General features: G+C 31.7%; 1 protein-coding gene across 1 annotated transcript; it reads left to right on the top strand.

The window, feature by feature from the left end:
- The first annotated feature begins 20 nt into the window (after positions 1–20).
- On the top strand, positions 21–22,193 carry LOC140051593 (sodium/hydrogen exchanger 9B2-like). Its single transcript, XM_072096853.1, has 11 exons — positions 21–208; positions 1,776–2,227; positions 3,636–3,906; positions 4,221–4,503; positions 6,990–7,139; positions 8,524–8,632; positions 13,547–13,683; positions 14,727–14,804; positions 15,451–15,798; positions 17,010–17,056; positions 20,701–22,193. Exons 2-9 carry the CDS (start codon positions 1,798–1,800, stop codon positions 15,793–15,795), a joined length of 1,803 nt encoding a protein of 600 aa, XP_071952954.1. The 5' UTR covers positions 21–208; positions 1,776–1,797; the 3' UTR covers positions 15,796–15,798; positions 17,010–17,056; positions 20,701–22,193.
- Positions 22,194–23,107: the final 914 nt, after the last annotated feature.

Below are 23,107 nucleotides of genomic sequence, written 5' to 3'. Positions count from 1 at the left end.
CGTATCTTTGATAGGTCGGGAATATCAGTTTGTCGCCCTCTTTTTTTCACCAGCAACAAACAATCTGCAGAGATTTGTCTTTTTGACTCTTTCCCATTTGTTTGTGTTGGGATGATGGTACAATGATCACGGTTAAAATGTTTGGATAGGATTGTAGGATTATTGAAAGTTCTTGGTTAAAAAGCATTTTGAATATTTTACGTGTAACGTAAGTTGATTTTATACACCTTCATTATGTTTAAGCTAGGCCCGGTGAATTCCAATTGTCTTGACGTTCGGCGGAGGAGGAGAGCAGACAGGTGGCTGGTGGTAGTTTGTCAATTCAGAACCTAGCGGCTCGCGTGTGAGCATTTTATTGCTGTTGTTGTTGACTATTTAAGTGGAAGAGATTCTTTGTATTGTGATTACATACTATATTATTACTTAAACTATTTTGTTTATCTTGGTGTACCTGTATCATAACAAAACCTTAAATTTTTTTTGCTTTTAGGTAAATATAGGCCTTAATTAAAATTACTCTTTATTTATAATCATCTTTTGAACACCACAGTAGTTATTTTGTTGCACCTTCTTCTGTCGTGATAGAGGAACACATTCATAGACAAAAATTAAAGTTTTCATTAAATTTTTTTATGTGAGGAACTCAAAACAACCAGCCTGCTGAAATAAATGTACAAGCTGAACACATTTAAAAATATTATAAAAGCAAAAAAAAAAAAATTTTCTTCTTGCATTGCATGGACCCCATGTTATCAATGTTTCAACATTTTTTATTGCTAATTTATAAAAACCTTTTTATGTTAACCTTTTGCAATCTGCTGCAAAGGCAAAAAATAATTAAAAAATAAATTGTAAAATAGAATTTATAATTTTGAAGTTTGTATAATTACTTTTGAAATTGAGACCTGTGAACATGTCATCATTACAAAAAGAAAATACAATTTTGTATAACTTTTGGAATATAAAAAAGTAAAAAAAAAGTAATTATTTTATTGATAATTGAATGGGGAGACAAAGCCAATAAAGCGTAAAATGAATGATGATGTCACTGAACAGCGTTAGTTGCATGTTAAAAAGCCAGACTGCTTTACTTTCGATGGCCTTGATTAATTTCTGCATTCTGTGCATGCAGAATATTATTAAAGCTAGTATACAAAGTAGGCAGCTTCATATTAAGAATCATTAAGGCAAAATTGCCTATGAATTTTAATAAGTACAAATTATTATAACTAAAAAGATCTAATTTACTGTGCAATGTAATGGGCCACATCTAGGAAGTTTAAACAGAGGTGTGCCCAAGGAGATTTGCTGATGCTACTTCTAAACTAGTAGTGAAAAGCAAAGCATATCTTATTATGTGTGGTTAACAATATCAGTTTTAATATCTGCAGCCTTCAATGTCTGGTGCAGGAAATATATAAAATTTTTGTTTGAAAATGAAATAATGCATAATATGTTAAGCTCTGTCTTCACTATCAACGTTTAATGTGATGTGCCCATATGGACATGATGATGTCATATCACTACCATATTAGGGCACATCACACTTTTTTGTTTCAAGTTTGATAGTGTGGACAGAGCTTTAGATTTGAAATGTTACAATATTTTGAATTGTTTTTAGGTTTAAAGTTATGTTATATTATTTGTGTTTACAAAAAATTTAATTATCATTTGTAAACGTTCCAGATTAATTTATTAATTAATTAAATAATTATTTTATGATATAAATTATAATATATTATTCAAAATAAAATTGCTCTTATTTTGTTTTTCAGAATCCGGAATAAATCAATAACAATGAATGAACACAAGAAAGTATCTTTCTCAGATACACAAATACTATCTGACAAAAATGGAAAGTTAAAAAAATATAAAACCGACGAGAATTTAGGTGGTCACATGGCGTCGGCTGCGGATACGTGTTGCACAAGGTTCTCGGACTCCTGCATCATCGCGTTCAGTCCGTGGATTACGCGACTCAATCCACTACCTGAAGAACCATCACGAACAGATCGCTGTAAATACGCCCTTATGTGTCCACCACACGGAACCTTGGCTAAGACATTAACTTATGTGTTTGTTCTTGGTGTCATTTGGGCCGCTGTTTGGTCAATAACAGGAGAGGATGCACTTCCAGGTGGCAACTTATTTTCACTCTATGTTCTTCTTGTTTGTTGTAAAATTGGTGGAATTCTCATTTCATTTATCAAAATGCCTCCACTTTTAGGTAAGTCATGATGCATTGATGCTTACGTACTTAAGCGTGGTTCTCACTTGGACGCAGCAACGTATTGACGCAAAGTGCTTGCATAATCGCAAGTGGGAACCGACGACGCAACAATGCTGGTTTACAATAGCTGGTTTGATTTAATGCAGGCGGGGGAAAACACAATTATGGGAAGGGCATTTTCTTAAGTTGCGTCTGTGCATTATGTTGCGTCTCTAGTGGGAACCAACCAAGCTTTAATATAATTACAACAACAATTGATATAAGATTTCTAAACTGAGCACTATTTTGTATTATGTATTGTTAAGAATTTTTAATAAATGATATTTTAAAGAAGTCTCCACTAACAAACATTGTAATAATATTAAGGTTAATATACAACATTTTAAGCAACTTTTTTTGCCAGATGACGTTTTATAACCTACTTATTGAATTTATTGACAGCTGCTGTTTTCTGTTGCTTCTGCCTTTCCATTGTATGTTAGTTTTTTTATTTATGTATGTTATAGCTGTTACAACAGAGTAACTAGTTTAAAAATGTGCAAGGGCATGTGACATAGTTTTAAAATAGGCATTGGACTTCGTTTGTCGCATTGCTTATTTGTGTCCTAATAGGCAATACACTTTACTTAAAGATGTATTGTCGCCCTGAATAATAATTTTTTTTAATATGCTATTTTATTTTCACATTTATTGACTTCGACCAAAAATTGGATTGAAAGAAAATGTATTTACCTGAAAAAAATTGGAATTTATTAGCAAAAAATGGTCAAATTGGCTGGCAGCCAGTGGATTTTTGGTTGAATTTAACCATTTATCATGTTATTTTATAAGTGAAAACATTATTTTTTCCGTTTTTTTTCCTACGGAAATGATTCACTTAATAAAACTACAAAATAACCTATTCAAAGTCTGATTTAATCAATCTTTATTTTTCATGTTTTTGTTTTTTACATCTTTACGTTGTCTTTATGCTTCTCTCCACCCAAGTGTAAATGGATATCTGTTTGTAGAGTGAAACAATATAATACGCTGATTACTACTAAGGCTGTATAATTAATAATAATAATAATAATATCCTGGATTTATATAGCGGCTAATGTTGTGAAACCTCTAAGCGCTGAACATTATTACCCAATCATTATTATCCCAGTGGATCAAACACGTATGGAAACATACTCCCATAATGCAGCTAGTAATCAGCGTGAAGTTGTGTCTTGATCTAATTGTGCGAGCTATCCATACGGTATGTGTTATCCAATGGCTGGGGTAATAATGAGAAGCGCTTTAACGCTTTAAGCATTTAAAGCACTATACAAGATTGACAAACTGATAATAGCCAATCAATTTTTTAGATTTATTAAAATCCTTTTTTTTTATAAAAATGAATATTTCTCTGTGATTGCAGGTATGCTGATTGTGGGTCTATTGTTAGCAAATGTACCGTATATAGATGTTGCAAACGATATCACACCTGCATGGTCTGAAGTATTGCGTAACATAGCCTTAGCAGTTATTCTTGTTCGAGCTGGTCTTGGAGTAGATGCGAAAGCTTTACAACGCCTGAAGTACGCTTGTCTGAGACTAGCGTTTTTGCCAACATTGTTCGAGGCTTGTTCTATTGCCATAGCAGCAGTTCTGCTTTTGGGTTTTCCATGGTTGTGGGCGTTCATGTTAGGGTGAGTAAACTATTTAAAACACTTTTTATTTTATAGAAGTAGGAATAAAGAAATTGCAAGCTAATTTTGTTGTTCTCATTTTATTGCTAAGCTTAGTCGGTTCGCCTCAAATCCCATATTTTCACTTTGTTTTGATTTCTCGTTCAATTATATTAGTTTAGATATTAGTTTTAAAGTTTGTCAAGTTTATTCACTTTTTTAAACATACAGTAATTATGTTTATGCATATTTAAAAATCAATACATATTTCTTTAAAAGTTTTGTGTGTATACTGTAATAAATTTGTTTTAAATCAATGCGTTTATTTATGACAGATTTGTGCTTGCTGCCGTTTCACCAGCTGTCGTCGTACCGTCTTTACTAATCCTTCAAGAGCGTGGGTTCGGACTAGTCAAAGGCATTCCTACCCTAATCATTGCATCAGCTAGCATAGACAATGTGTTTGCTATCAGTGTTTTTGGTGTTCTTTTAGCAACAGTATTTTCGTCATCAAACATGGCGTTTACGATTCTCAGAGGCCCGTTAGAAGTTGTTCTCGGGAGTGGTGTCGGTTTAGTTGTTGGCATGATACTTTGGTTTTTGCCCAACAAGAATCAGGTAATTCAATAACTTAATACTAACAATATGCATAGTACAGGGTGTGTATAGTTACAGTATGTGTGAAAGAGGGACTGTTAATATTTAAAAGTTAGATGGGATGAGATAAGATAAGATAATAAGATTTATAAAGCGCACATATCCACAAAGTGCTCAAGGCGCTTGAAGGTGATTGAAATCATTCAGCAGTAAAGCTCTGTCTACACTATCAAACTAAATAGTGTGATATTCCCAAATATGGTAGTGATATGAGATCATCATGTCCATTGGGCACATCACATTTTTTTGTCACATAATGTTTGATAGTGTAGACAGAGGTTTAGATGAGATAATACAAATAGACCTAAAGCAGAGAAAGTAAAAGGTGGGCAGCAAACTGTTCTAGATTAATCTCTTTTTGTAGAGTGATTCAGTCTCTCTGTAACAAATCACTTGTTAATTAAAACACCTGATCCATTTTAATTACTGACACTTCATGACATTTAATTTTTTATTAGATAAACTGCTCCCAATCGTAACACCTCAATGTACACTTATGAGAACATTAATAAAATATATATATTTGTCCTTGGTGCTGTTGGATACCTACTCTAGCAATCATATACGATTACCTATTCAGTCGCATAATGGTATTAATAATTTCATGTTAAGACTAAATCTGTGTATTAAATCGATAGTGATGCGTCTCTTAGCTAACACTGAGGGTATTACAACCTCTGTAGTATGCAGTAAAGATACAAACATACCCCGACAATACCTATTCTATTGTATGTTCATTATTTTCAGAGAAAAAAAAATAAAAATTTAAAACACTGCTATTTTAAAAAAGGAATAACACAAAATATTTAGACTTTCTGTACAGCCTACTGTACAGTACAGTACATGAAGTCCTTTCTGAAAGAAATAGTAACTGTATAATTATGACATTTTGTTATTGTGAATTAAAAAAAACGCCTACTCTATTTTGTTGCTGCTAAAATATGTAACTAGCAAAATACAAGCAACACAACTAGCAAGCAGGCACATTTTGCTGTCTTTTATCTAAAATATAACATACAGTTATACTTTAAAAAAAATTACAACCAACATATTTTTAACTTCTTTTGAAATGTTCATCAAATTTATAGCAATTATGAAAGTTTGAGCTCTACAATACAATAAAAGAAAGATTCTTCCTATCCTATTCTTTTTTCTATTCTGTTGGGAAAAAAAAATTGCGAGAGTCGTGTCATACCAAGTACTGATTTTATATGATTTGGTAAAGAATTCTAGATTTGTGTTGATCTATAGAATGTCCATTAATACACTCTACAACTGAAGAAAATTACATTAAATAGTGAACATTAACATTGCGGTGTCATGCAAGGTTAAGGGCAGGCCAATCACCTTCTCAATCATGTTGTCAACAACAACATGTTCATGTTATTTTAAACATCTGTACATTACAGTTAAGAGCCTAACAAATCATCAGCCTTTATTAACCACTATTGAAATGTCATGAAGGTCAAAATGTCAAATTTTATTATTTCTTAAATTTAGTATTGGCGATTTTAACCGGTTATGAATGCTTTATGGAATATAGGTCGGGAACTGAATGAACAATAAACATTGTTTTTTCGTGTCAACCTTATTTCTATTTCTGAGTAAGAAATAGATTTCTGCCTCAGAAATAGATTTCTGCCTCTTTTGACTACTATACAAATTACTTGCTTACTTTATAGATGTCAAGCTACATTAACCAATACACAGCAATATTAATATTTGTTGCTATTTAATGCTATAACCGACTTAATCTATAATTCAAATTATTATAAAAAGTTACTGTGATTTGAACAAAATAAGCCACAAAATGCATAGTAGTAAAGTAAAGTAAAAAAATGCCAAATACTATTTCTAAAGTAATAACATTAATAATAACATTATAATAATAATAATAACATTAATAATATCCAGGATTTATAAAGCGCCTAATGTGACACATCTAAGCAATTTTGATTTGTTGGAACACTGCAGGTCTGATTTGACATGGAACTGAGTTAACATGGGATTGTGTTGATATGAGACCGAGTTGATATGGGACTGAGTTTAAATGGAACTGCATTGACATGGTACCAAGTTGATATGGGACTGAGTTAACATGGGACCGAGTTGATACAGGGCTAAAATAACATGTGACCGAGTTACATGGGACTGAGTTGGTACAGGGCTGAATTAACATGGGACTAAGTTAATATGAGACCTAGTTAACCCACCTCTCATCTTGTGTATTAATACTCTTTTTTTCAGACATATTAATATTCCTTTGGGTGTGTAAATGTTATCGCTATATATTAGTTTGTAGAACACAGTACTGTAAAGAATGCTAGCTGCTGTTTGCTGTAGATAACTGGAGCATGTTGTCAAAAGCTTCTTGACAAACACAGTGATCTTATCTCTGCCACAATATTTATTTAGTCTTTATATAATATTGCTTTATTTTGTTATAGTCAGCTGTTGTAGGATTAAGGAGTGTTTTGATCATGTCATCCAGCGTACTTGCTCTTCTTGGTCTTAAATCGGCGGGATTTTCCGGTGCTGGAGCTCTTGCTTGCCTAATACTTCCGTTTGTAGCTGGCCTCGGTTGGAAGAAAGAAAAGGTAAAGTTTGTAGTCGCTAAATGAATAATGTAACTGTGGTTAAACTTAGATTCTAGTTCGCAAAGGTTTTTTTTTTAAAAATAATGCCAAAAACTATGAAATATTAAAAATGTTTTAAAAAAGGTGGAAGACTTTTTTACTTCTAATACTAGTTCTAATCCATTATTTTATTGAATATACTTAATATAGCAGAAAATAACAAAACAATTTGGCAAAAAGAAATGTTTTTTTTTTAAATTTTGTGCAAGTATTTGAAATTTAGATGTTTGATAGAAGTTTGTGTACACCATGTATATATAGTCATGAAAATTTCGATCAACATACTTTGATCGTCCTCACAAGTAAGAATGACGATCAAAGTATATTGATCAGAACGTCGAGAAAGTTTTTTTCAGAACAATATATACGTGGTGTGTCACAAACTTGATATCTACATATTGATATCGCGATGCAAACCTAAACTTAAAACAATATAAGTATTTGAAACATAGAATTGCTTCTCATTCATTGAAACAATTATCCATTAGTAAAATGCATCAGGACTTGAATCAAACAAAAGGATTATACCTCATTAGACAAATATTTACTTCTTCAACGTTCTAATCTTTATGGCTCCCTTGAAAGAAGAACTTAAAATCAGAAAGCGTGCTCCATGCAGTCTGTCCGTCAGAGACACAAAGTTTAAGAATCTTTTTATATCACCAGAGATTCTGAAATAAAAGATTGAATAGAATAACGAATGTTATATTAAAATAATAGATTAAATAATTTTGTTATTATAACAATTTGGCCATAGCAAAAGGATTTATAAAATAACTTTCCATAAATTTAAATTCAATAACAGAAATCTACTGGATGTGTCTTAATTATCAAATTTTTATTTATCAAACTTTTCAAATGAAAACGTTCACTGGTCATGTGACAACTATGTATTGGAGTGACATTTAATAATAATACGTTTTAATTTTGTCCTGTGAATGTTGTATATTTGAATGACATTTAAGAAATAAAATGTGTTTTTTTTTTTACATGAATGTTGATTGGATTTTGATTCGTATAAATCTATCTTTTAAGCTACCTAGATTTTGCTAGCCATTAGCAAGGCTACCAATGTATGGGTAATAAAATGTTAGTAGAAACGTCAATAACAAACACAGGATACTTGATAATTTACCGTCTTTGTCACACAAAGTCAAGATCACTTAAAACGCAAAGAACACATTTTTATGAATACGCATTGTTATATGGTTAATTATTAATCAGATCTTATTGTATGTAATCATTTTATTTTCGCAAATCAAAATATCTTTCATGAAAAAAATTAACGGTATACAAAAAGTCAAGACTAACATTTCATAATATTTTTACTGGTTTTTTTTCTAAGATTCCTGTTGGAAATGTAGTTTCTGTATTTTGGTTATTCTTCGAACCTCTTTTATTTGGTTTGATTGGTGCGGAGGTTGCCGTTAGTGAACTTCAACCTTCTACTGTAGGTAGGTATAGTATTCTGTTATTGATTATAATATTCATTCAGCATATTTGTCACAACACCTCATAATTTACGGAAACACTATGTTTATTGAATAGTAATTATATATCTGCATTTTGATTTATATACTACTAAAAGAAAGTTGTATAAATAATAAAGTTATTTTGTTGAAGATGTATTAAACAAACGTATGCATAGTCCATACATGAGAGTTAAGTTCTGTTTACAGACAAAAAATGTGCCCATAAATGGACATGCTGATGTCATATCACTACCATATTTGAACATATCACTACCATATTTGGGCACATCAAACTTTTTTTGTCAAACTATTTTGATAGTGTAGACAGAGATTAAGTTAACAAGCAATGGTCTAGTAGTAGTAAAACCTAAATAATAAATGTACACATTTAATATTGGGATGTTTTTATTAATACCAAGAGTAATCAGAAGAATTTCATCTTATACTCAAACACACTACACTATCAAACTAGTAGTTTGGCACAAAAAGTGTGATGTGCCCAAATATGGTAGTGATATGACATCATGTCCATATTGTCACATTTTTTTTGTCACATAAAGTTTGATGGTGTAGACAAGGCTTTAAAAGAAGGTGGGAGGATGATTTGAAGTTTCAGGAAGCTCTTGCAATCATTAGTAGACTTAGGAAGTCTGTGGTTCAAACATGCTTAACAGACCATGGTGGTATAACATTTGATACAGCCATGAACAGACCTATCCACCTATTACACACAGACAGCTGATCTTGTGTTAGCCTTACCTCTCGGGAGTTATCTTAAAGCCGTTTCACATGCTCAGTGACACACACAACTATTTATGCAATGTAATCAATCAATCATCTTTTTAAAGTTCACTGTTTGGTTAAATACTTAAAAAATGTTAACATAATTTCTTTCTATCTACCAATTCTATGACCTTTATATGATATATAAGGTGGTATGCCCTAGCTTAAGTGCATGTTGGTATGTACTGAATATACACGCTGGTTCGTACTATCATCTACTAGTCAGCATAGCAAGGTATCATTGAGTTGTACTGTAAATTCCTGGCCAGGCCAACCCCAATATATATGGGCGGCCATTAGGGCCATAATAGTAAAAAATTGAAACAAAGAAAAATGTCAAAAAACAACGAACGTTTTCAAAAATCAACAAACAAACTAGAAAAACTACAAAGGAAAACAAAGAAATATAGAAAAACAAAGAACTAAGACATATTCTCATAATAGTCAAGTTAAACAACTAAAAATAAGCAAAAGACAAACGTTTTGCAAATCAAATGACAAGTTTCATAATTTGTATCTTCCTTTGTAGTTTTTTAGTTTGTTAGTGTTCTTTGTTTTTTTTTAATTGTTTTTTGTTTAAATTTTTTACTATTATAGCCCTAATGGCTGCCTATAAATATTCGGCTTATTCTCAACTTAGTACTTTACTTCCATGGAAATAACATCCAAGTTCTATGTAATCATTACTGCATTTATCTGGTATGCATAGGTCAGTAGTTCAACTGCTGCTCTTGCTAAATATATATATGCTATATATTGTTAATCCTCCAAAGGTATTATTTATTTCAGTTGGAAGTTTTATGTGATACCTTTTGCGTAATATCTGCACATCATGCTACAAACATTCTATCTATGTATAGCGCGTTGACAGCTTGTTTATATACACTATGTACAGTATAATAAGAATAAACTGTTATTATTACAGTTTTGTTTACAATTCATATCACTGATATTATCAGTATCATTATTAGGTTTTTAATATTCTATTATAAATGCAGAAATGATTTGTAAATGGAGATATGAGGAAATCTGTTTTCTCTTATGTATTTACATTGCATTGTCTGTTTATGTGGATATTTGCCCGGGATGGTAGATAATGAAATTGAATTGAAAAGAAAGGGTCTTTTCAACAGAAGTTTCAACTCGTCAGTTGGTTGTTGGTGACACTATCTTCACATTAAACCAATGAGGCTTTGATAGTGTATGTTTAAAGCTCTGTCTACATTATCAAACTAGTTTGACAAAAAAAGTGTGGTGTGCCCAGATATGATTATTAGCCAAATATGGTAGTGATATGACATCATCATGTCCTTATATAGGCACATCACATTTTGTTGTCACATAAAGTTTGATAGTATAGACAGAGATTTAGTCCAATATTCCAAGTCATTTTACTCTGAACTAAAAGATATCTTTATTGATGGTTTTTTATTTTATTTTGAGCTTTAGACTTCTCCTGTTAATGATAATTCTACTAGAAAAGATGAAAAATCAATAGCCATATTCAATAGAATTCTTCTTGTAAATTAACCCTTTTTTTATTAAATTTAAAAATATTGATAATATTGATTAATTCAACTGAATATAATGTAGATTATATTAACCTCCTATATAGATCGATAACTGCTTTAAAACATTTAAGTGACTGTAGACGATGAATGAATTTTTTAGGACATTTAAACTAGTTAACATTTCTAAGAAGCATCCCTATTGGGATCACACACCTGTCATTGCGTCCAAAACACTGGCTTAGTTTGCAAATACCATCATAAAACCCTTAATTGCACAAGTCATTTTTTTCTATAGTTGATTCATTGATATGTTAAATTTTGTAATTTCATCACTCATCATGTTATAAAAAAGATCATGAATTTATTACTATATTTCAGTGCACTGTGGCAAAGGTAAAAAGGACAAACATATTTTTTAATTTCATACAATATTTAGTTGTCAAATAAAGTTGGTGTAAAGATGGTGTAGACAAAGCTAACACAGGCTCACACACAGGCTGGTTCACAACAGGAATAAAATAAATGGCACAAAAAATGTGCTCTATGGAGATGAGAGAGAGATTAGACACTTAGGTCTTTCAGAAAAGTTTGCGTATGATTACAATATTCAAGGAAATATTTTAGGAAAGGTAGTCTAACTAAAATCATTTGCACACCCTATAATTTTATAGAATTCGAAATATCTGCTTCAAAATATTTGATATTATTTGTCTTTTCATAGCTCAATACGCTTTAACAATATAAAAGAATACTTGCACACTTTCATAAGTAAATTCAAAGATTTGATTGTAGGATTAGTATTATTGTGGCATACCATTGCCAATTGACAAGTGCATGATTCAATGAATGCAACAATATTATCAAAATAGTTACTATTCATAACAACAATAAGCCGATGGTATTCAACTGTGTGAGTATTGTGTAATTAGTATCCAATCTTCTTTGGAATAATAAACATGGTATTTGGATCAACATTGTAACAAACACAATCTTATATCATCCGCAAAATCTTCATTTTTAACTTATTAAAATAATCACCAAATAATGTCTTTAGTGAGTAATAGTAAGAAGGAATATTTATTGCTTTCCATGTACAGTACAATTTATGAAACAGCATAAAATATGAATGAAAATAAATACATGGAATGATACAAACAAAGGCATGGAAAGCAGGGGATAACCCCAAAGGCTTGTTTCCAAAGGAGTCCCCAACAAAATGCATTTATGCGATGACAATACAAAAATATAGATCTATTATTATTTATCTTATATTACAAATTAATTAATAACCGATAGATACTTGACTATGTTATCCAGCTCAAACAATTAGCCAACATAAAGAGGGGCCATCTAATACAACCAATCAGATTATATGCCAGTTTGAGGTTAGAGTAAAGTAAAGATGTGTGTGTAGATACCTTCCTGAAAATTATGTGACCAAAAAAATGTGATGTGCCCATATGGACATGATGGTGTCATATCACTACCATATTTTGAGTACCGTAAAACCTCGAAAAGAAGCCCATGCGCTTAAACCTCGAAAAGAAGCCCATCTCGAAAAGAAGCCCCCCTCTACCGTTTGCAAAAGTACTCTCGAAAAGAAGCCCATCTCGAAATGAAGCCCCCTGGGCTTCTTTCCAAGATAGTATGGGCTTCTTTTCGAGATAGACTACTATACTGTATTAAGAATGTAGGTTTATTAACTGAACGTCAAAGGAACAGAAATAAACAATACAAACACGTGATTAAGAGTTACTGTAGTAGGATAATTTAATGCCAGATACTTGTGATGCAGACTGATGATAATAATTAATATGTATGATCGTGTTTATCATACATTTATTTTACAGTTTATTGTCGTCCAAATGGTGCTTTATCACATCTTGTATCTTTTTCTTGTCTGCTTCGTTGGCAAATATGTAAAATCGGCAGGGAATTTCCATACCTCCATGTACCCATTTTTTCTTCTGGGGCCGTTCGTTCCATTCCAGTTATCTTGGCTTTAAGCTGCACTACTGTCCTATCTTTCATCAACGGAGCTATTATCTGAGCCAAACATTCAGGAACATGTCCAACATCTGCACCATTCAATGAACATACCTTGATTGCATTTCTGGCTAGACTTTTCTTGTTTTATTTGACGGTGAATCATAGGACTGTTTTTTTGCTTTTTATATTGTTTTTAAATTGGTATATTAAACATAATTTCATGGTTGAAAAAATGTCTCAAAAGTCATATCATTGTATGTAGTAGAAATTCACAAAATGTACAGCATTCATTTCGAAAAGAAGCCCCCCTCTACAGTTTGCAAAAGTACTCTCGAAAAGAAGCCCACCCAAGAGCACTAAAAAAAGAAGAAGCCCATGGGCTTCTTTTCGAGGTTTTACGGTATATCACTACCATATTTAATTGCACTTTATACCTTTTTTGTCAAGCTAGTTTGGTAGTGTGGACAGAGCTTTATTAAGATGGTTCTAACTCATTTGTATTTTTCTCCAGTTTCTGATTATTACCATATAAATATATTGTGCATTATTAATAATCATTATAAATTCTAACTATGGATATTAACAGCAATGAATATTATTTTGTCTTTGATAGGATTAGGGATTGCGATCATTCTTATTGGATCTGTTGTGAGGATGGCTGCCACCTATCTGTCAGCTTCATGTGGCAATTTGAGCAGAAAGGAAAAAATGTTTACTGCCCTCGCTTGGTTACCAAAAGCTACAGTACAGGTACAATATTTTAGTATTTTGTTTCAGTTTTATTTATTTTATTTATTATTTATGAACGGAAAGTTCAGATTTACTATTAATTAATCAAAATTATTATAAATTAAAAATTCTTATTTAATATGGCGTTAACTTGGAGTGCCTTTACTACAGTTAAGTTCACCTCAGTCAAATCAAATGAAACGGGTATGAAACGCATGATATGCATATGCGATACAGCCCCACATTCTAAGCCTTGAATTGAGTTTATCAAATACCGGGCTTAAATTGTAATTTATTGTGTTTATGATGTCAAACGAATTTCAAGACATTAGTTACACAGTAATAAAATAGGTGACAATTTAAACTTTCTTACAAATTGGACCTAAATCTGACTTGAATTAAGTCTATATCTATTGTAATAACATTTTGTTCTGCAGAAATTGACTTAACTTAATAAAAACAACAGTTTGTAACGTAAGCATCCTTTTTCTGTCAAACCCTTGGTGGATTCTACTTCCTATTCTACATACCTGCATTTCCTTAGGAGTAGATCAATAGGTCTAGGTCACAGTGTTCTTGTTTACAACACAGTATTAGTTTTAAGACCTTTTCAATATAATTGTTATTGTTTTCTAAAAATTTGTAATTCAATAACAAAATATATTAATGTTTTCTAAAACAACTTAGTAGTTAGACCTGTTTGTGTAGAGCATCTTGTGTAATGTCATTCTTATATTGCGCTTCATCGATGATCAGCGCACAAAGCCACTAAACGCTTCACATTATTACCCTGGTCATTTTTTGGATCAAATGGAAACATACTCCCATGACGCAGCCTCAGCACAGGGCAATCAGTAGTTCAACATCCACACGCCTTACTCAATTACATATATCTATCCTTATTTGGCAATATATCTATCCTTATTTGGCAATATGTGTAAATTAAAAAGAAGAATAATACAAACAATTATGTTTACAATTCCAAACTTATGGACAATTACAAACAAGCAAGTTAGTAAGATACGGGTAATGATAATATTCTGTCTCTTTTGTTTTTATTCTAGGCTGCTATTGGATCAACAGCTCTCATAGAAACAACCAATAGAAACCGGCCGGAGCAGGAACAAGAAATGGCAAAACAGGTAATTTGTACGAAGAGAGCACGTTATCCTGTAACCATCTAGGATCCTTTGGGAAGGAACATTCAGAAGGGCATATAAGCATTTGCTTTAGACCCAACAATAAAGTAAACAAACAAAGTAAAGCTGTTGAGAATAAAATAAAACAAGGATAACTCCATATGATGGAACAACACATTTTCAAGAATCTGATAGAGCTTGACTCTCATTTTTTTTTTTTAAGTGTCATAGAAAAGTTGACAATGTTTTAATTGACCAATGGTTGGCTGATATGTTTAGTCACTCTTAATGTTAAGCTCTGTTTACATTTTCAAACTGTATGTGAAAAGAAAAACATGATGTGCCCATATATGATGTCATATCACTATCATATTTGGGTATATCACTACCATATTTGGGTACATCACAGTTTTTTTGTCGAACTAGTTTGATAGTGTAGACAGAGCTTTAGTCATTCTTAATGTTACAATAAAGAAGAAAAAATATGAAATAATCAGTTACTAAACTAATGACATACCTGATGTATTGTTGCATCCATAGCTTTATTACAGAATTCTTCTTCTGACTGTCTGTCTGTAATTCAGATACAAATAATTCTGCATTTTATGTCTTATTTGTAATCTTATAATCTTTTGTATATTTTGGTCAGATTCTTACATTAGCTGTTTTGGTTATCTTAATCACTGCTCCAATTGGTGCTATCATGATCTCATTAACCGGCCCAAAATGTCTGGACCACTCATCTCAAGACGATGAGGATTTTGAAGATGATGAAGATGAAACTAGAAACTCTGACATTTATCAAGATGGCGATGATCCATTTTACAACCGAAGCGTGTTCTCGAGGGGTGAAAATGGCGGTGGGTTCTTTGTTGTCAGGGACGATGATTTGGATGAGATACCGCATAAACCTAAACTGATTTCGATTGAGGAATATGATTCGGAAGAGGACTCAACGATTCCAGAACGGCAATATATGGAGACTGATATATGAAAGGTTTTATATCTATATTGGTTTTTGTTTATTACTAGTTTATGAATCTATTTACTGTATTAAGTCTTGTCTACACTAACAAACTTTATGTGACAAAAAAAATGTGATGTGCCCATATAGGGACATGATGATGTCATACCATATTTGGCCATATCACTACCATATTTGGGCACATCACACTTTTTTTGTCAAACTAGTTTGATAGTGTGGACAGAGCTTTATTGTACAGTCAACTCTCCTAGTACAAACTCTTTGAAACGGAAACTCGCCCAAGACATGATGATTAAATAATTCCAAATTCTTGTTAAATAGCATTCATTCATACATATTTATTCAGTTATAACAATAATAACTGGGGCCTGCACTAGAAGCAATAGCTTGTCTCATGAGGGCCCCGACAATACATATATGTATAATACATGAAAAGAAAAAAAAAGAAAGAGATAAAATATTGAGCATATAGCAAATGTTACAGTATGTTGTTTAAATGACTAATATAGGTATTTATTTATTCTGTCTTTATACTGAATGACACTTTCAGTGCTAAAGCATTGATTTCCAAACATTAACAATATAATAGAAATAATGCAAAGATAATGGTAATTTACATTAGTACACTCACATTTACAAAAAGATAACATTCAAAATAATTCACAATATCAAACTTTCTGCAAAACCAGCCTAGGTCCACAGACAGTCTACAAAAAGTCAGCATTTAGACCCTTTGACATATAAGCTGAAGTATAGCAACAATTCCATCTTACAGCTTTTAGACCCTTTGACATATAAGCTGAAGTATAGCAACAATTCCATCTTACAGCATTTAGACCCTTTGACATATAAGCTGAAGTATAGCAACAATTCCATCTTACAGCTTTTAGACCCTTTGACATATAAGCTGAAGTATAGCAACAATTCCATCTTACAGCTTTTAGACCCTTTGACATATAAGCTGAAGTATAGCAACAATTCCATCTTACAGCTTTTAGACCCTTTGACATATAAGCTGAAGTATAGCAACAATTCCATCTTACAGCTTTTAGACCCTTTGACATATAAGCTGAAGTATAGCAACAATTCCATCTTACAGCTTTTAGACCCTTTGACATATAAGCTGAAGTATAGCAACAATTCCATCTTACAGCTTTTTCTAAAAGAAGATCTCCTCATAGTCTTCATTTAAATATTAAAACTAATTATATTTCTTATTGCAGGTGACACAGTACTGATGATGATGTCAGATGAAGATCATTCTCATCAGGTAAACTTATGTTGTATGATTGTTTTGTTGGTTTCAATAATCAACAATATGCCAAACATTTGTGACGAAAAACAATGTGGCACAGCACGAGACGACATGCTTGAGTGCGCAGTAAACAAGATGAATCCGTCCATGGTTGTGGATTTTGTTGAAATGAGGAAGAATAGGTGAAAATGTAAAAACCTAAAAAAAGAAGGGAAAGACTTTATATTACACTTTCAAATAATATTGTTGAATTTATTCTTTCAAACATTTAATCAATAATAATTTCAGACTGAAGTTACTCACAAGTGTTTGTTTTGAGCACGCATATAACTTATATTCAGCTTACATGTACTATAATTGGAAGTACAATTTGTTTGATCTTAACCATCAAAATATGGTGACATGTCTACAGAATCACGTCAAGTACATTATTACAGATCTGTACTTTATTAAGGGCCTGTTCAGACTTGCAGATTTATGCTTTCATATCGTACACGTCGTACAACTCTATAGGTCTGAACCAGAAAAAGATTAGTGAAAACCACCTCTTGCGACACTGATCTTTCATTTGTTACAACAGCTCAAGGTACAAGATTAGTGAACGGCGCTTACGATACAAAAATCATGCATCAATGATTTTGTCCTTCAACCAATCAAATTTACTCCTGCATACCAGATGTTCACCCAAATCGGTAAAAATTCAGTTTGAAACGAAAACGTTAGGTAGGCGAATCTTAACACGTTGCTGTTACGACGCTACTGTAATTTAACATGACATTGCTTGCGATACGAAAGCATAACTCCATAGATCTGAACATAACCTAAGTTGGAGAACAACTTTCATGGAATGTATATTCAATAGCAAGAAGGCAAATTGTTGTTCTCCCATCCCGGCTGAGAAAAATTTTCAATTTCCTGGTTGTCCACTAATGGTCAGTGTGTACATTAACTGTTTATTCTAGTAGTGGCGCTAATGGTCTGTGTCCTCCAAAATATTCTGAAATCCCTTTGTAAGTCATTCATGATAGAAAACTGAAGAAAAAAATGTTGTAACTGGTTCAAGCAACAGCAATTCAATTCCATGTCACACTTAGATGAATGTTGCCCTCTAGAGTTATTCTGCTTGTTTTTTTACACTTTCCTGTACATTCATACCGGTAATAAGACCTAAAGTTGTTTTTTTAACTGTCAATTGAAGTAAACAACATGTTTTTAACAAATTCTAAAGTTTAGATTAATGTTTTGGATTTATTTTCAGTTAAGATTTAATTTAAACACCTACCTAAAATTGTGTAGACATTTAAAAAAAAATCATGAGTGTATCCAGGGTAGCACTAGTTCGTGCTCTCTACATTTGAAAAGGGTGTGGTCCAACTTGTGTTTTTTTTCCATTAGTATTTATTAACAAAACAAAAAGATTAAAACATGGCAGCAAAAATGCTGAATTGCGTTTTAATTTTAAAAATATTTATAAATTGGTTAAAATTACTTTTTAAAAATCAAAATAAATTGACTGCTATAGGTCATTAACAACAAATTGAACATCAAAATAGATATATGAAGAAACATGTGATTATAAGGACGTTGAAAGTTAAATCTTATGTCCTATCCAAAAATACTGAAATGTTTGAACTAATGGTGCTGATGTTTCATAGTCCGTTTCATATACACTTAAACGTGCCCATCAGCCTAAACATTATAATGTCATATAACCAATGTGACTAACGTTATGATTATCCAATGTTGCTACGGTATATGTTCACATAATACCATGCCCCTCAGCCCAAAACTGTTGATAATGTCATATCATAATATAATGTTCTCTGATCATGTATACACAGTAATTGTATTCCAAATTACCTATTGCTGTGACATCCCTAAACCTGCCTCTCAGCTTGTAATCAAAGATGTAGATATATTATCTGTGACTTTACATCAGCCAATGTGTATATTGATATAGCAAGGTTGTTTGTAGACCTTACCATGTAGAAATATCACTTATTTCTGTACGACCTCCCGTACGACCTTCTTTATAAACTCTCTTTAATATTTACTGCTTTCTGAAATGTTCAACTTTCTAAACATCTTGTCTTTCATCTGCACTGTAGTCTTCGCTAGCAATAAAAACAAATCAAAGGATTTTCATAGAATAGCAAGTTTCTTTTCTAAAATAACATTTTTGTAAATTTTTAGAAATTGTCATCATTTTGTAACGCATTATCAGCAAGTTTTCAGATGTATCTAGGCTACATACTACGCCTTACCAATTTTCCACTGACTTTTTGGTTGTACATTTGTTACCATTTCATTTTATTTTCAAATAAAAAATATTTGTTTTATATTTGATTATAAATATGCCACATATGCCACAATTAAAAGTAACCCAAACACAATGTTTCAGTTTTGTAAAGATATCATTTAAAATTATTATTACATTTTGCTTTTAAATAATATGATTAACTTTAGAATTCTATTTCACATTTGAAAAACTAACAATGTCACCAAAATATTAATTGTTTTATTGTTCTTTCTATAAAAAGGATTAATTTTAACATTTTTAAAGAACATTTTAATTTTCATGTCATTTATTTTACAGACATATAAACTACAGAACAATTAATTTAATGTTGTTAATAGACTATTGTCTATAATCGCATCATTTATTGTTCCCAATTGGATCATTTGCTTTTATTTGATTTGGTTCGTGAGTCAAGCATTCTCAGCTTAGTGCCAAATGTTCGCCCACTAATGTTCCCTAATGTTCACATTATTATTATCAGCGGAACCAACATACTGAGTCATAGAATTTCATTTAAAATGTTTCCCAATATAAGTACGGTAATATTGTTATTTACGTCCCAAATAAAACAAGACAAATCCTGAATTTGTGATTTCTGTAGACCTCTGCTAAGGGGACACCGTCTGGGACCTTAGTCTTTAAACATATTGTCCCTTGTTTGTTTTCACAGGAGGAAAGCATCCCCTTATGTTATATCTTTGGGTGGGTCGAACCTAAAGTGTTTTTTGACTCACTCTTTCCCCTAAGTACTTGTTTTCATTGATATCTATATTAACTTGTTTATCATTATGTATATTATATGTTGTTATATTGTGGAAATTAAAAAAATAGAAATTAACTTAAATTATAAGATGTCTCAAAATATGATATGATAGACATTCATTAATTTGAATTAAATCATTATTTTCCCATTTTGAAAATAGCAATGACATCATAACAATCACATTTAATTTAAATATGAATGTAAACACAGATTTTTTCTTTCCAAATTACATTTACTAATAATTCAAAAGAATAACAGGCACCTAATCTTAGTGTCAATTCCCATGTCATTTATTTTGTAAAACTTTGATAATCAATGTTATCATTGTTCACACTACCATGATCATGATGAAATCCATCATGATCAACAAATCACAAGGTACCATAGAAAGAAACCTTTAAGTATGAAGTAAGGTCCCTAATGACCAGTTTAGATCAATGGATTAATCACCATCATTCAATCAATCAATCAATTGTTCGATTTATATAGCGCCATTCCAACATTCATTGCTCATGGCGCTGTAGAAAAAATCAGAAAAGGTGAGTTTTGAGTAGTGACTTAAAGTGACTCAATAATGATGTGTGTTTAATGTTCAAGGGTAGGTGGTTCCAGAGCCTAGGTCCAGCAACACTGAAAGTCTGATCTCCCCAACTATGTTTGCTCCTTGGAATGTCCAGTAGCACCTGATGACTAGATCTTAGTTCTCGCTTTTCCTTCTTGACTGTCAACAATTCTGAGAGATATTTTGGAGCGCAACTATTTAGGCATCGGAACACCAGCAGCAGGATCTTAAATTTAACATGTGACTCCATGGGTAGCCAATTTAACTCTTTGAACAATGGTGTGACGTGATCATACTTCTTGGCACAAATCAGCAAGCATCATTACATATAACATATACTGTAGTAATTACATATTACATATACAGTAGTAATATAAAATTAAAATGTTTATGTATCAATAACTATCGGTTTGCATCTTTCAAAATATTTTTAACAACATTGAATTATTAGATTCTTCCTTTAAATTTTGTATTTTGTAAATTTGTATTTACAAAGCGTAATCTCTGAAAAATGGACAGAATAGAGTGTTTGTTGAACATGTTTGATATTGCGTACTTGTAACAGCTAAGTCCTTTAAGATGTGCTTAATAGTGACTGATAGTACTTGTGCAAGATCTTAATATCAACTGTGGCAAATGAAAATATTTTAAGACATGAAGCAGTTTGAACCGTTCTAGTTTATACTAAATCTTTAAATTGTAAACAAGCTTTTTTCATTCATTATTAAGAAAAATAACAAAAATGTATAAGTGAGAGTTTCAATTTGCTATGGCTTGAAAATTGTGTAATCAATTTTTTTTGCCTCTTAGAAGTATCCTGTGTATTTGTAATTCCAAATTCCAAATAATCATATTATACTTTATATAAAATGAGTAGCAACCATAGAGATGCTATTTATTTACTAGAGCGTCAACTAGGCAACAGGGCAGAGACTTGGCCACTGTATAGCTGTTCAAAAATAAACTTTAATGTTACAAAGAACAGATAGTACAGGTTTTATAAATTAACTCTATTGTTAATTGCAATAACACAAATATTTATTAATTTTTTTAGCATACAAGGATCAAATACATTCTCAACTCAAAATAAACAAAATAAATATTTTATAGTAAAAGCAATAAATGTTTTATTAATTATTTTTATAGGCAATATGTCATTTAAGTTTCATAAATAATATCTTGTTTAACAGATTAAATGGTGCTTTTTGTAAATAGTTTATTTGTAATATTTAATTTTTTTTTAAATATAATACAACGCACTGATACAGCAAAACAAAATCTGTTGAGAATATAATTTGTAATAATGTATAAACAGTTGTTTAATAATTGTGTGAATTAATGTTGGTTAATGAAGTTAATTTACTCAAATAAGTTATTCAAAATCTGTTGACCTATCTTCAAATCAGTTTAACTGAAATTGTTATAAAAATGTATATTTTGATGATTGTTACAGAATGTTTTTCATACACATAATTTGTAATGTCACTACAGAGAAAACACATTATGGAATAAACCATATGCTTTGAAAGCTATTTTGTTGTTGTATCTGTTGGAGGTGTTGTATTTTTGATGGCGACAGTGGTCCCTACGACCTCTTTTACCACTCATTGCAACACTCAGTCCATGCTGAAATGATTACTGGTAATATAAAATATGAAATGGGGATGAATAGAAAGAGTGAGTGGCCGAGCGGTTAAGAAAGTGGAACCGTAATACGTTACCATATTAACATTGGCAAGGATTCGAGGCTCACTCGCTCCATGGTTCTGGTGGGATAAGGACTATAAACCGTAGGTCCAGTGTACACATCTCGCTCATGTGCACTTTAAAGAACCTAGTATATCTTTCAAGACGAGTGGGGGGTTTCCCCGGTGTACTAGTTCACACACAGCCACTGTCAAAAATCATCATATATATACTCTCATCCTGTAATTGGCCATATCACTGTTGGATGTATGTGAAATAAAATAAAAAGTGGCCCCAGTAGGGGTGTGGCCCAGTAGGGGTGTGGCCTACTACTACTAAATACTGCACTTACATTTAGAATACAATAATATACTGTGAAATAAAACTGACTCCAAATAACGAGAGGCAAGCCAAGATTCAACGATCTTTATTTGATCATCATCAGGAGTATACTGTGTTTATAAAGTTTAATATTTTCACTTAATAAAATAATAATAATAAAACATGTTTTTCACAATAATGTGAAAGATTCTGTGCCCAATTAATATTTATTTATTTAAGGAGTTCAACTTTGTGATAAAATCAGAACCAAAACAAATTGTCGTTCGGCATTAGTACTTGATCAATCACGATCGCATTATCCTCACGCTTGTCTACTTCTAGCGGTGTACAGCAATATTAATGATTTATCTGTGAACACTGTCAATTGCATTTGTGATGTTTACGCTATTTAAGTAGCTTCGTTTGTTGGTGTTT

This window comes from Antedon mediterranea, chromosome 6, assembly GCF_964355755.1.
Source record: "Antedon mediterranea chromosome 6, ecAntMedi1.1, whole genome shotgun sequence".
Taxonomy (NCBI): domain Eukaryota; kingdom Metazoa; phylum Echinodermata; class Crinoidea; order Comatulida; family Antedonidae; genus Antedon; species Antedon mediterranea.
The sequence above is the reverse complement of the archived record's forward strand: the minus strand, read 5'-3'. Positions and strand labels throughout refer to the sequence as shown.

Bases quoted from the DNA above. Each gene is read 5' to 3' on its own strand.
- LOC140051593 (XM_072096853.1), top strand. From the start codon at position 1,798: ATGAATGAACACAAGAAAGTATCTTTCTCAGATACACAAATACTATCT. The intron at 3,907-4,220 runs GTGAGTAAACTA...TATTTATGACAG, and splicing joins TTGTGGGCGTTCATGTTAGG to ATTTGTGCTTGCTGCCGTTT. The intron at 4,504-6,989 runs GTAATTCAATAA...ATTTTGTTATAG, and splicing joins TTTTGCCCAACAAGAATCAG to TCAGCTGTTGTAGGATTAAG.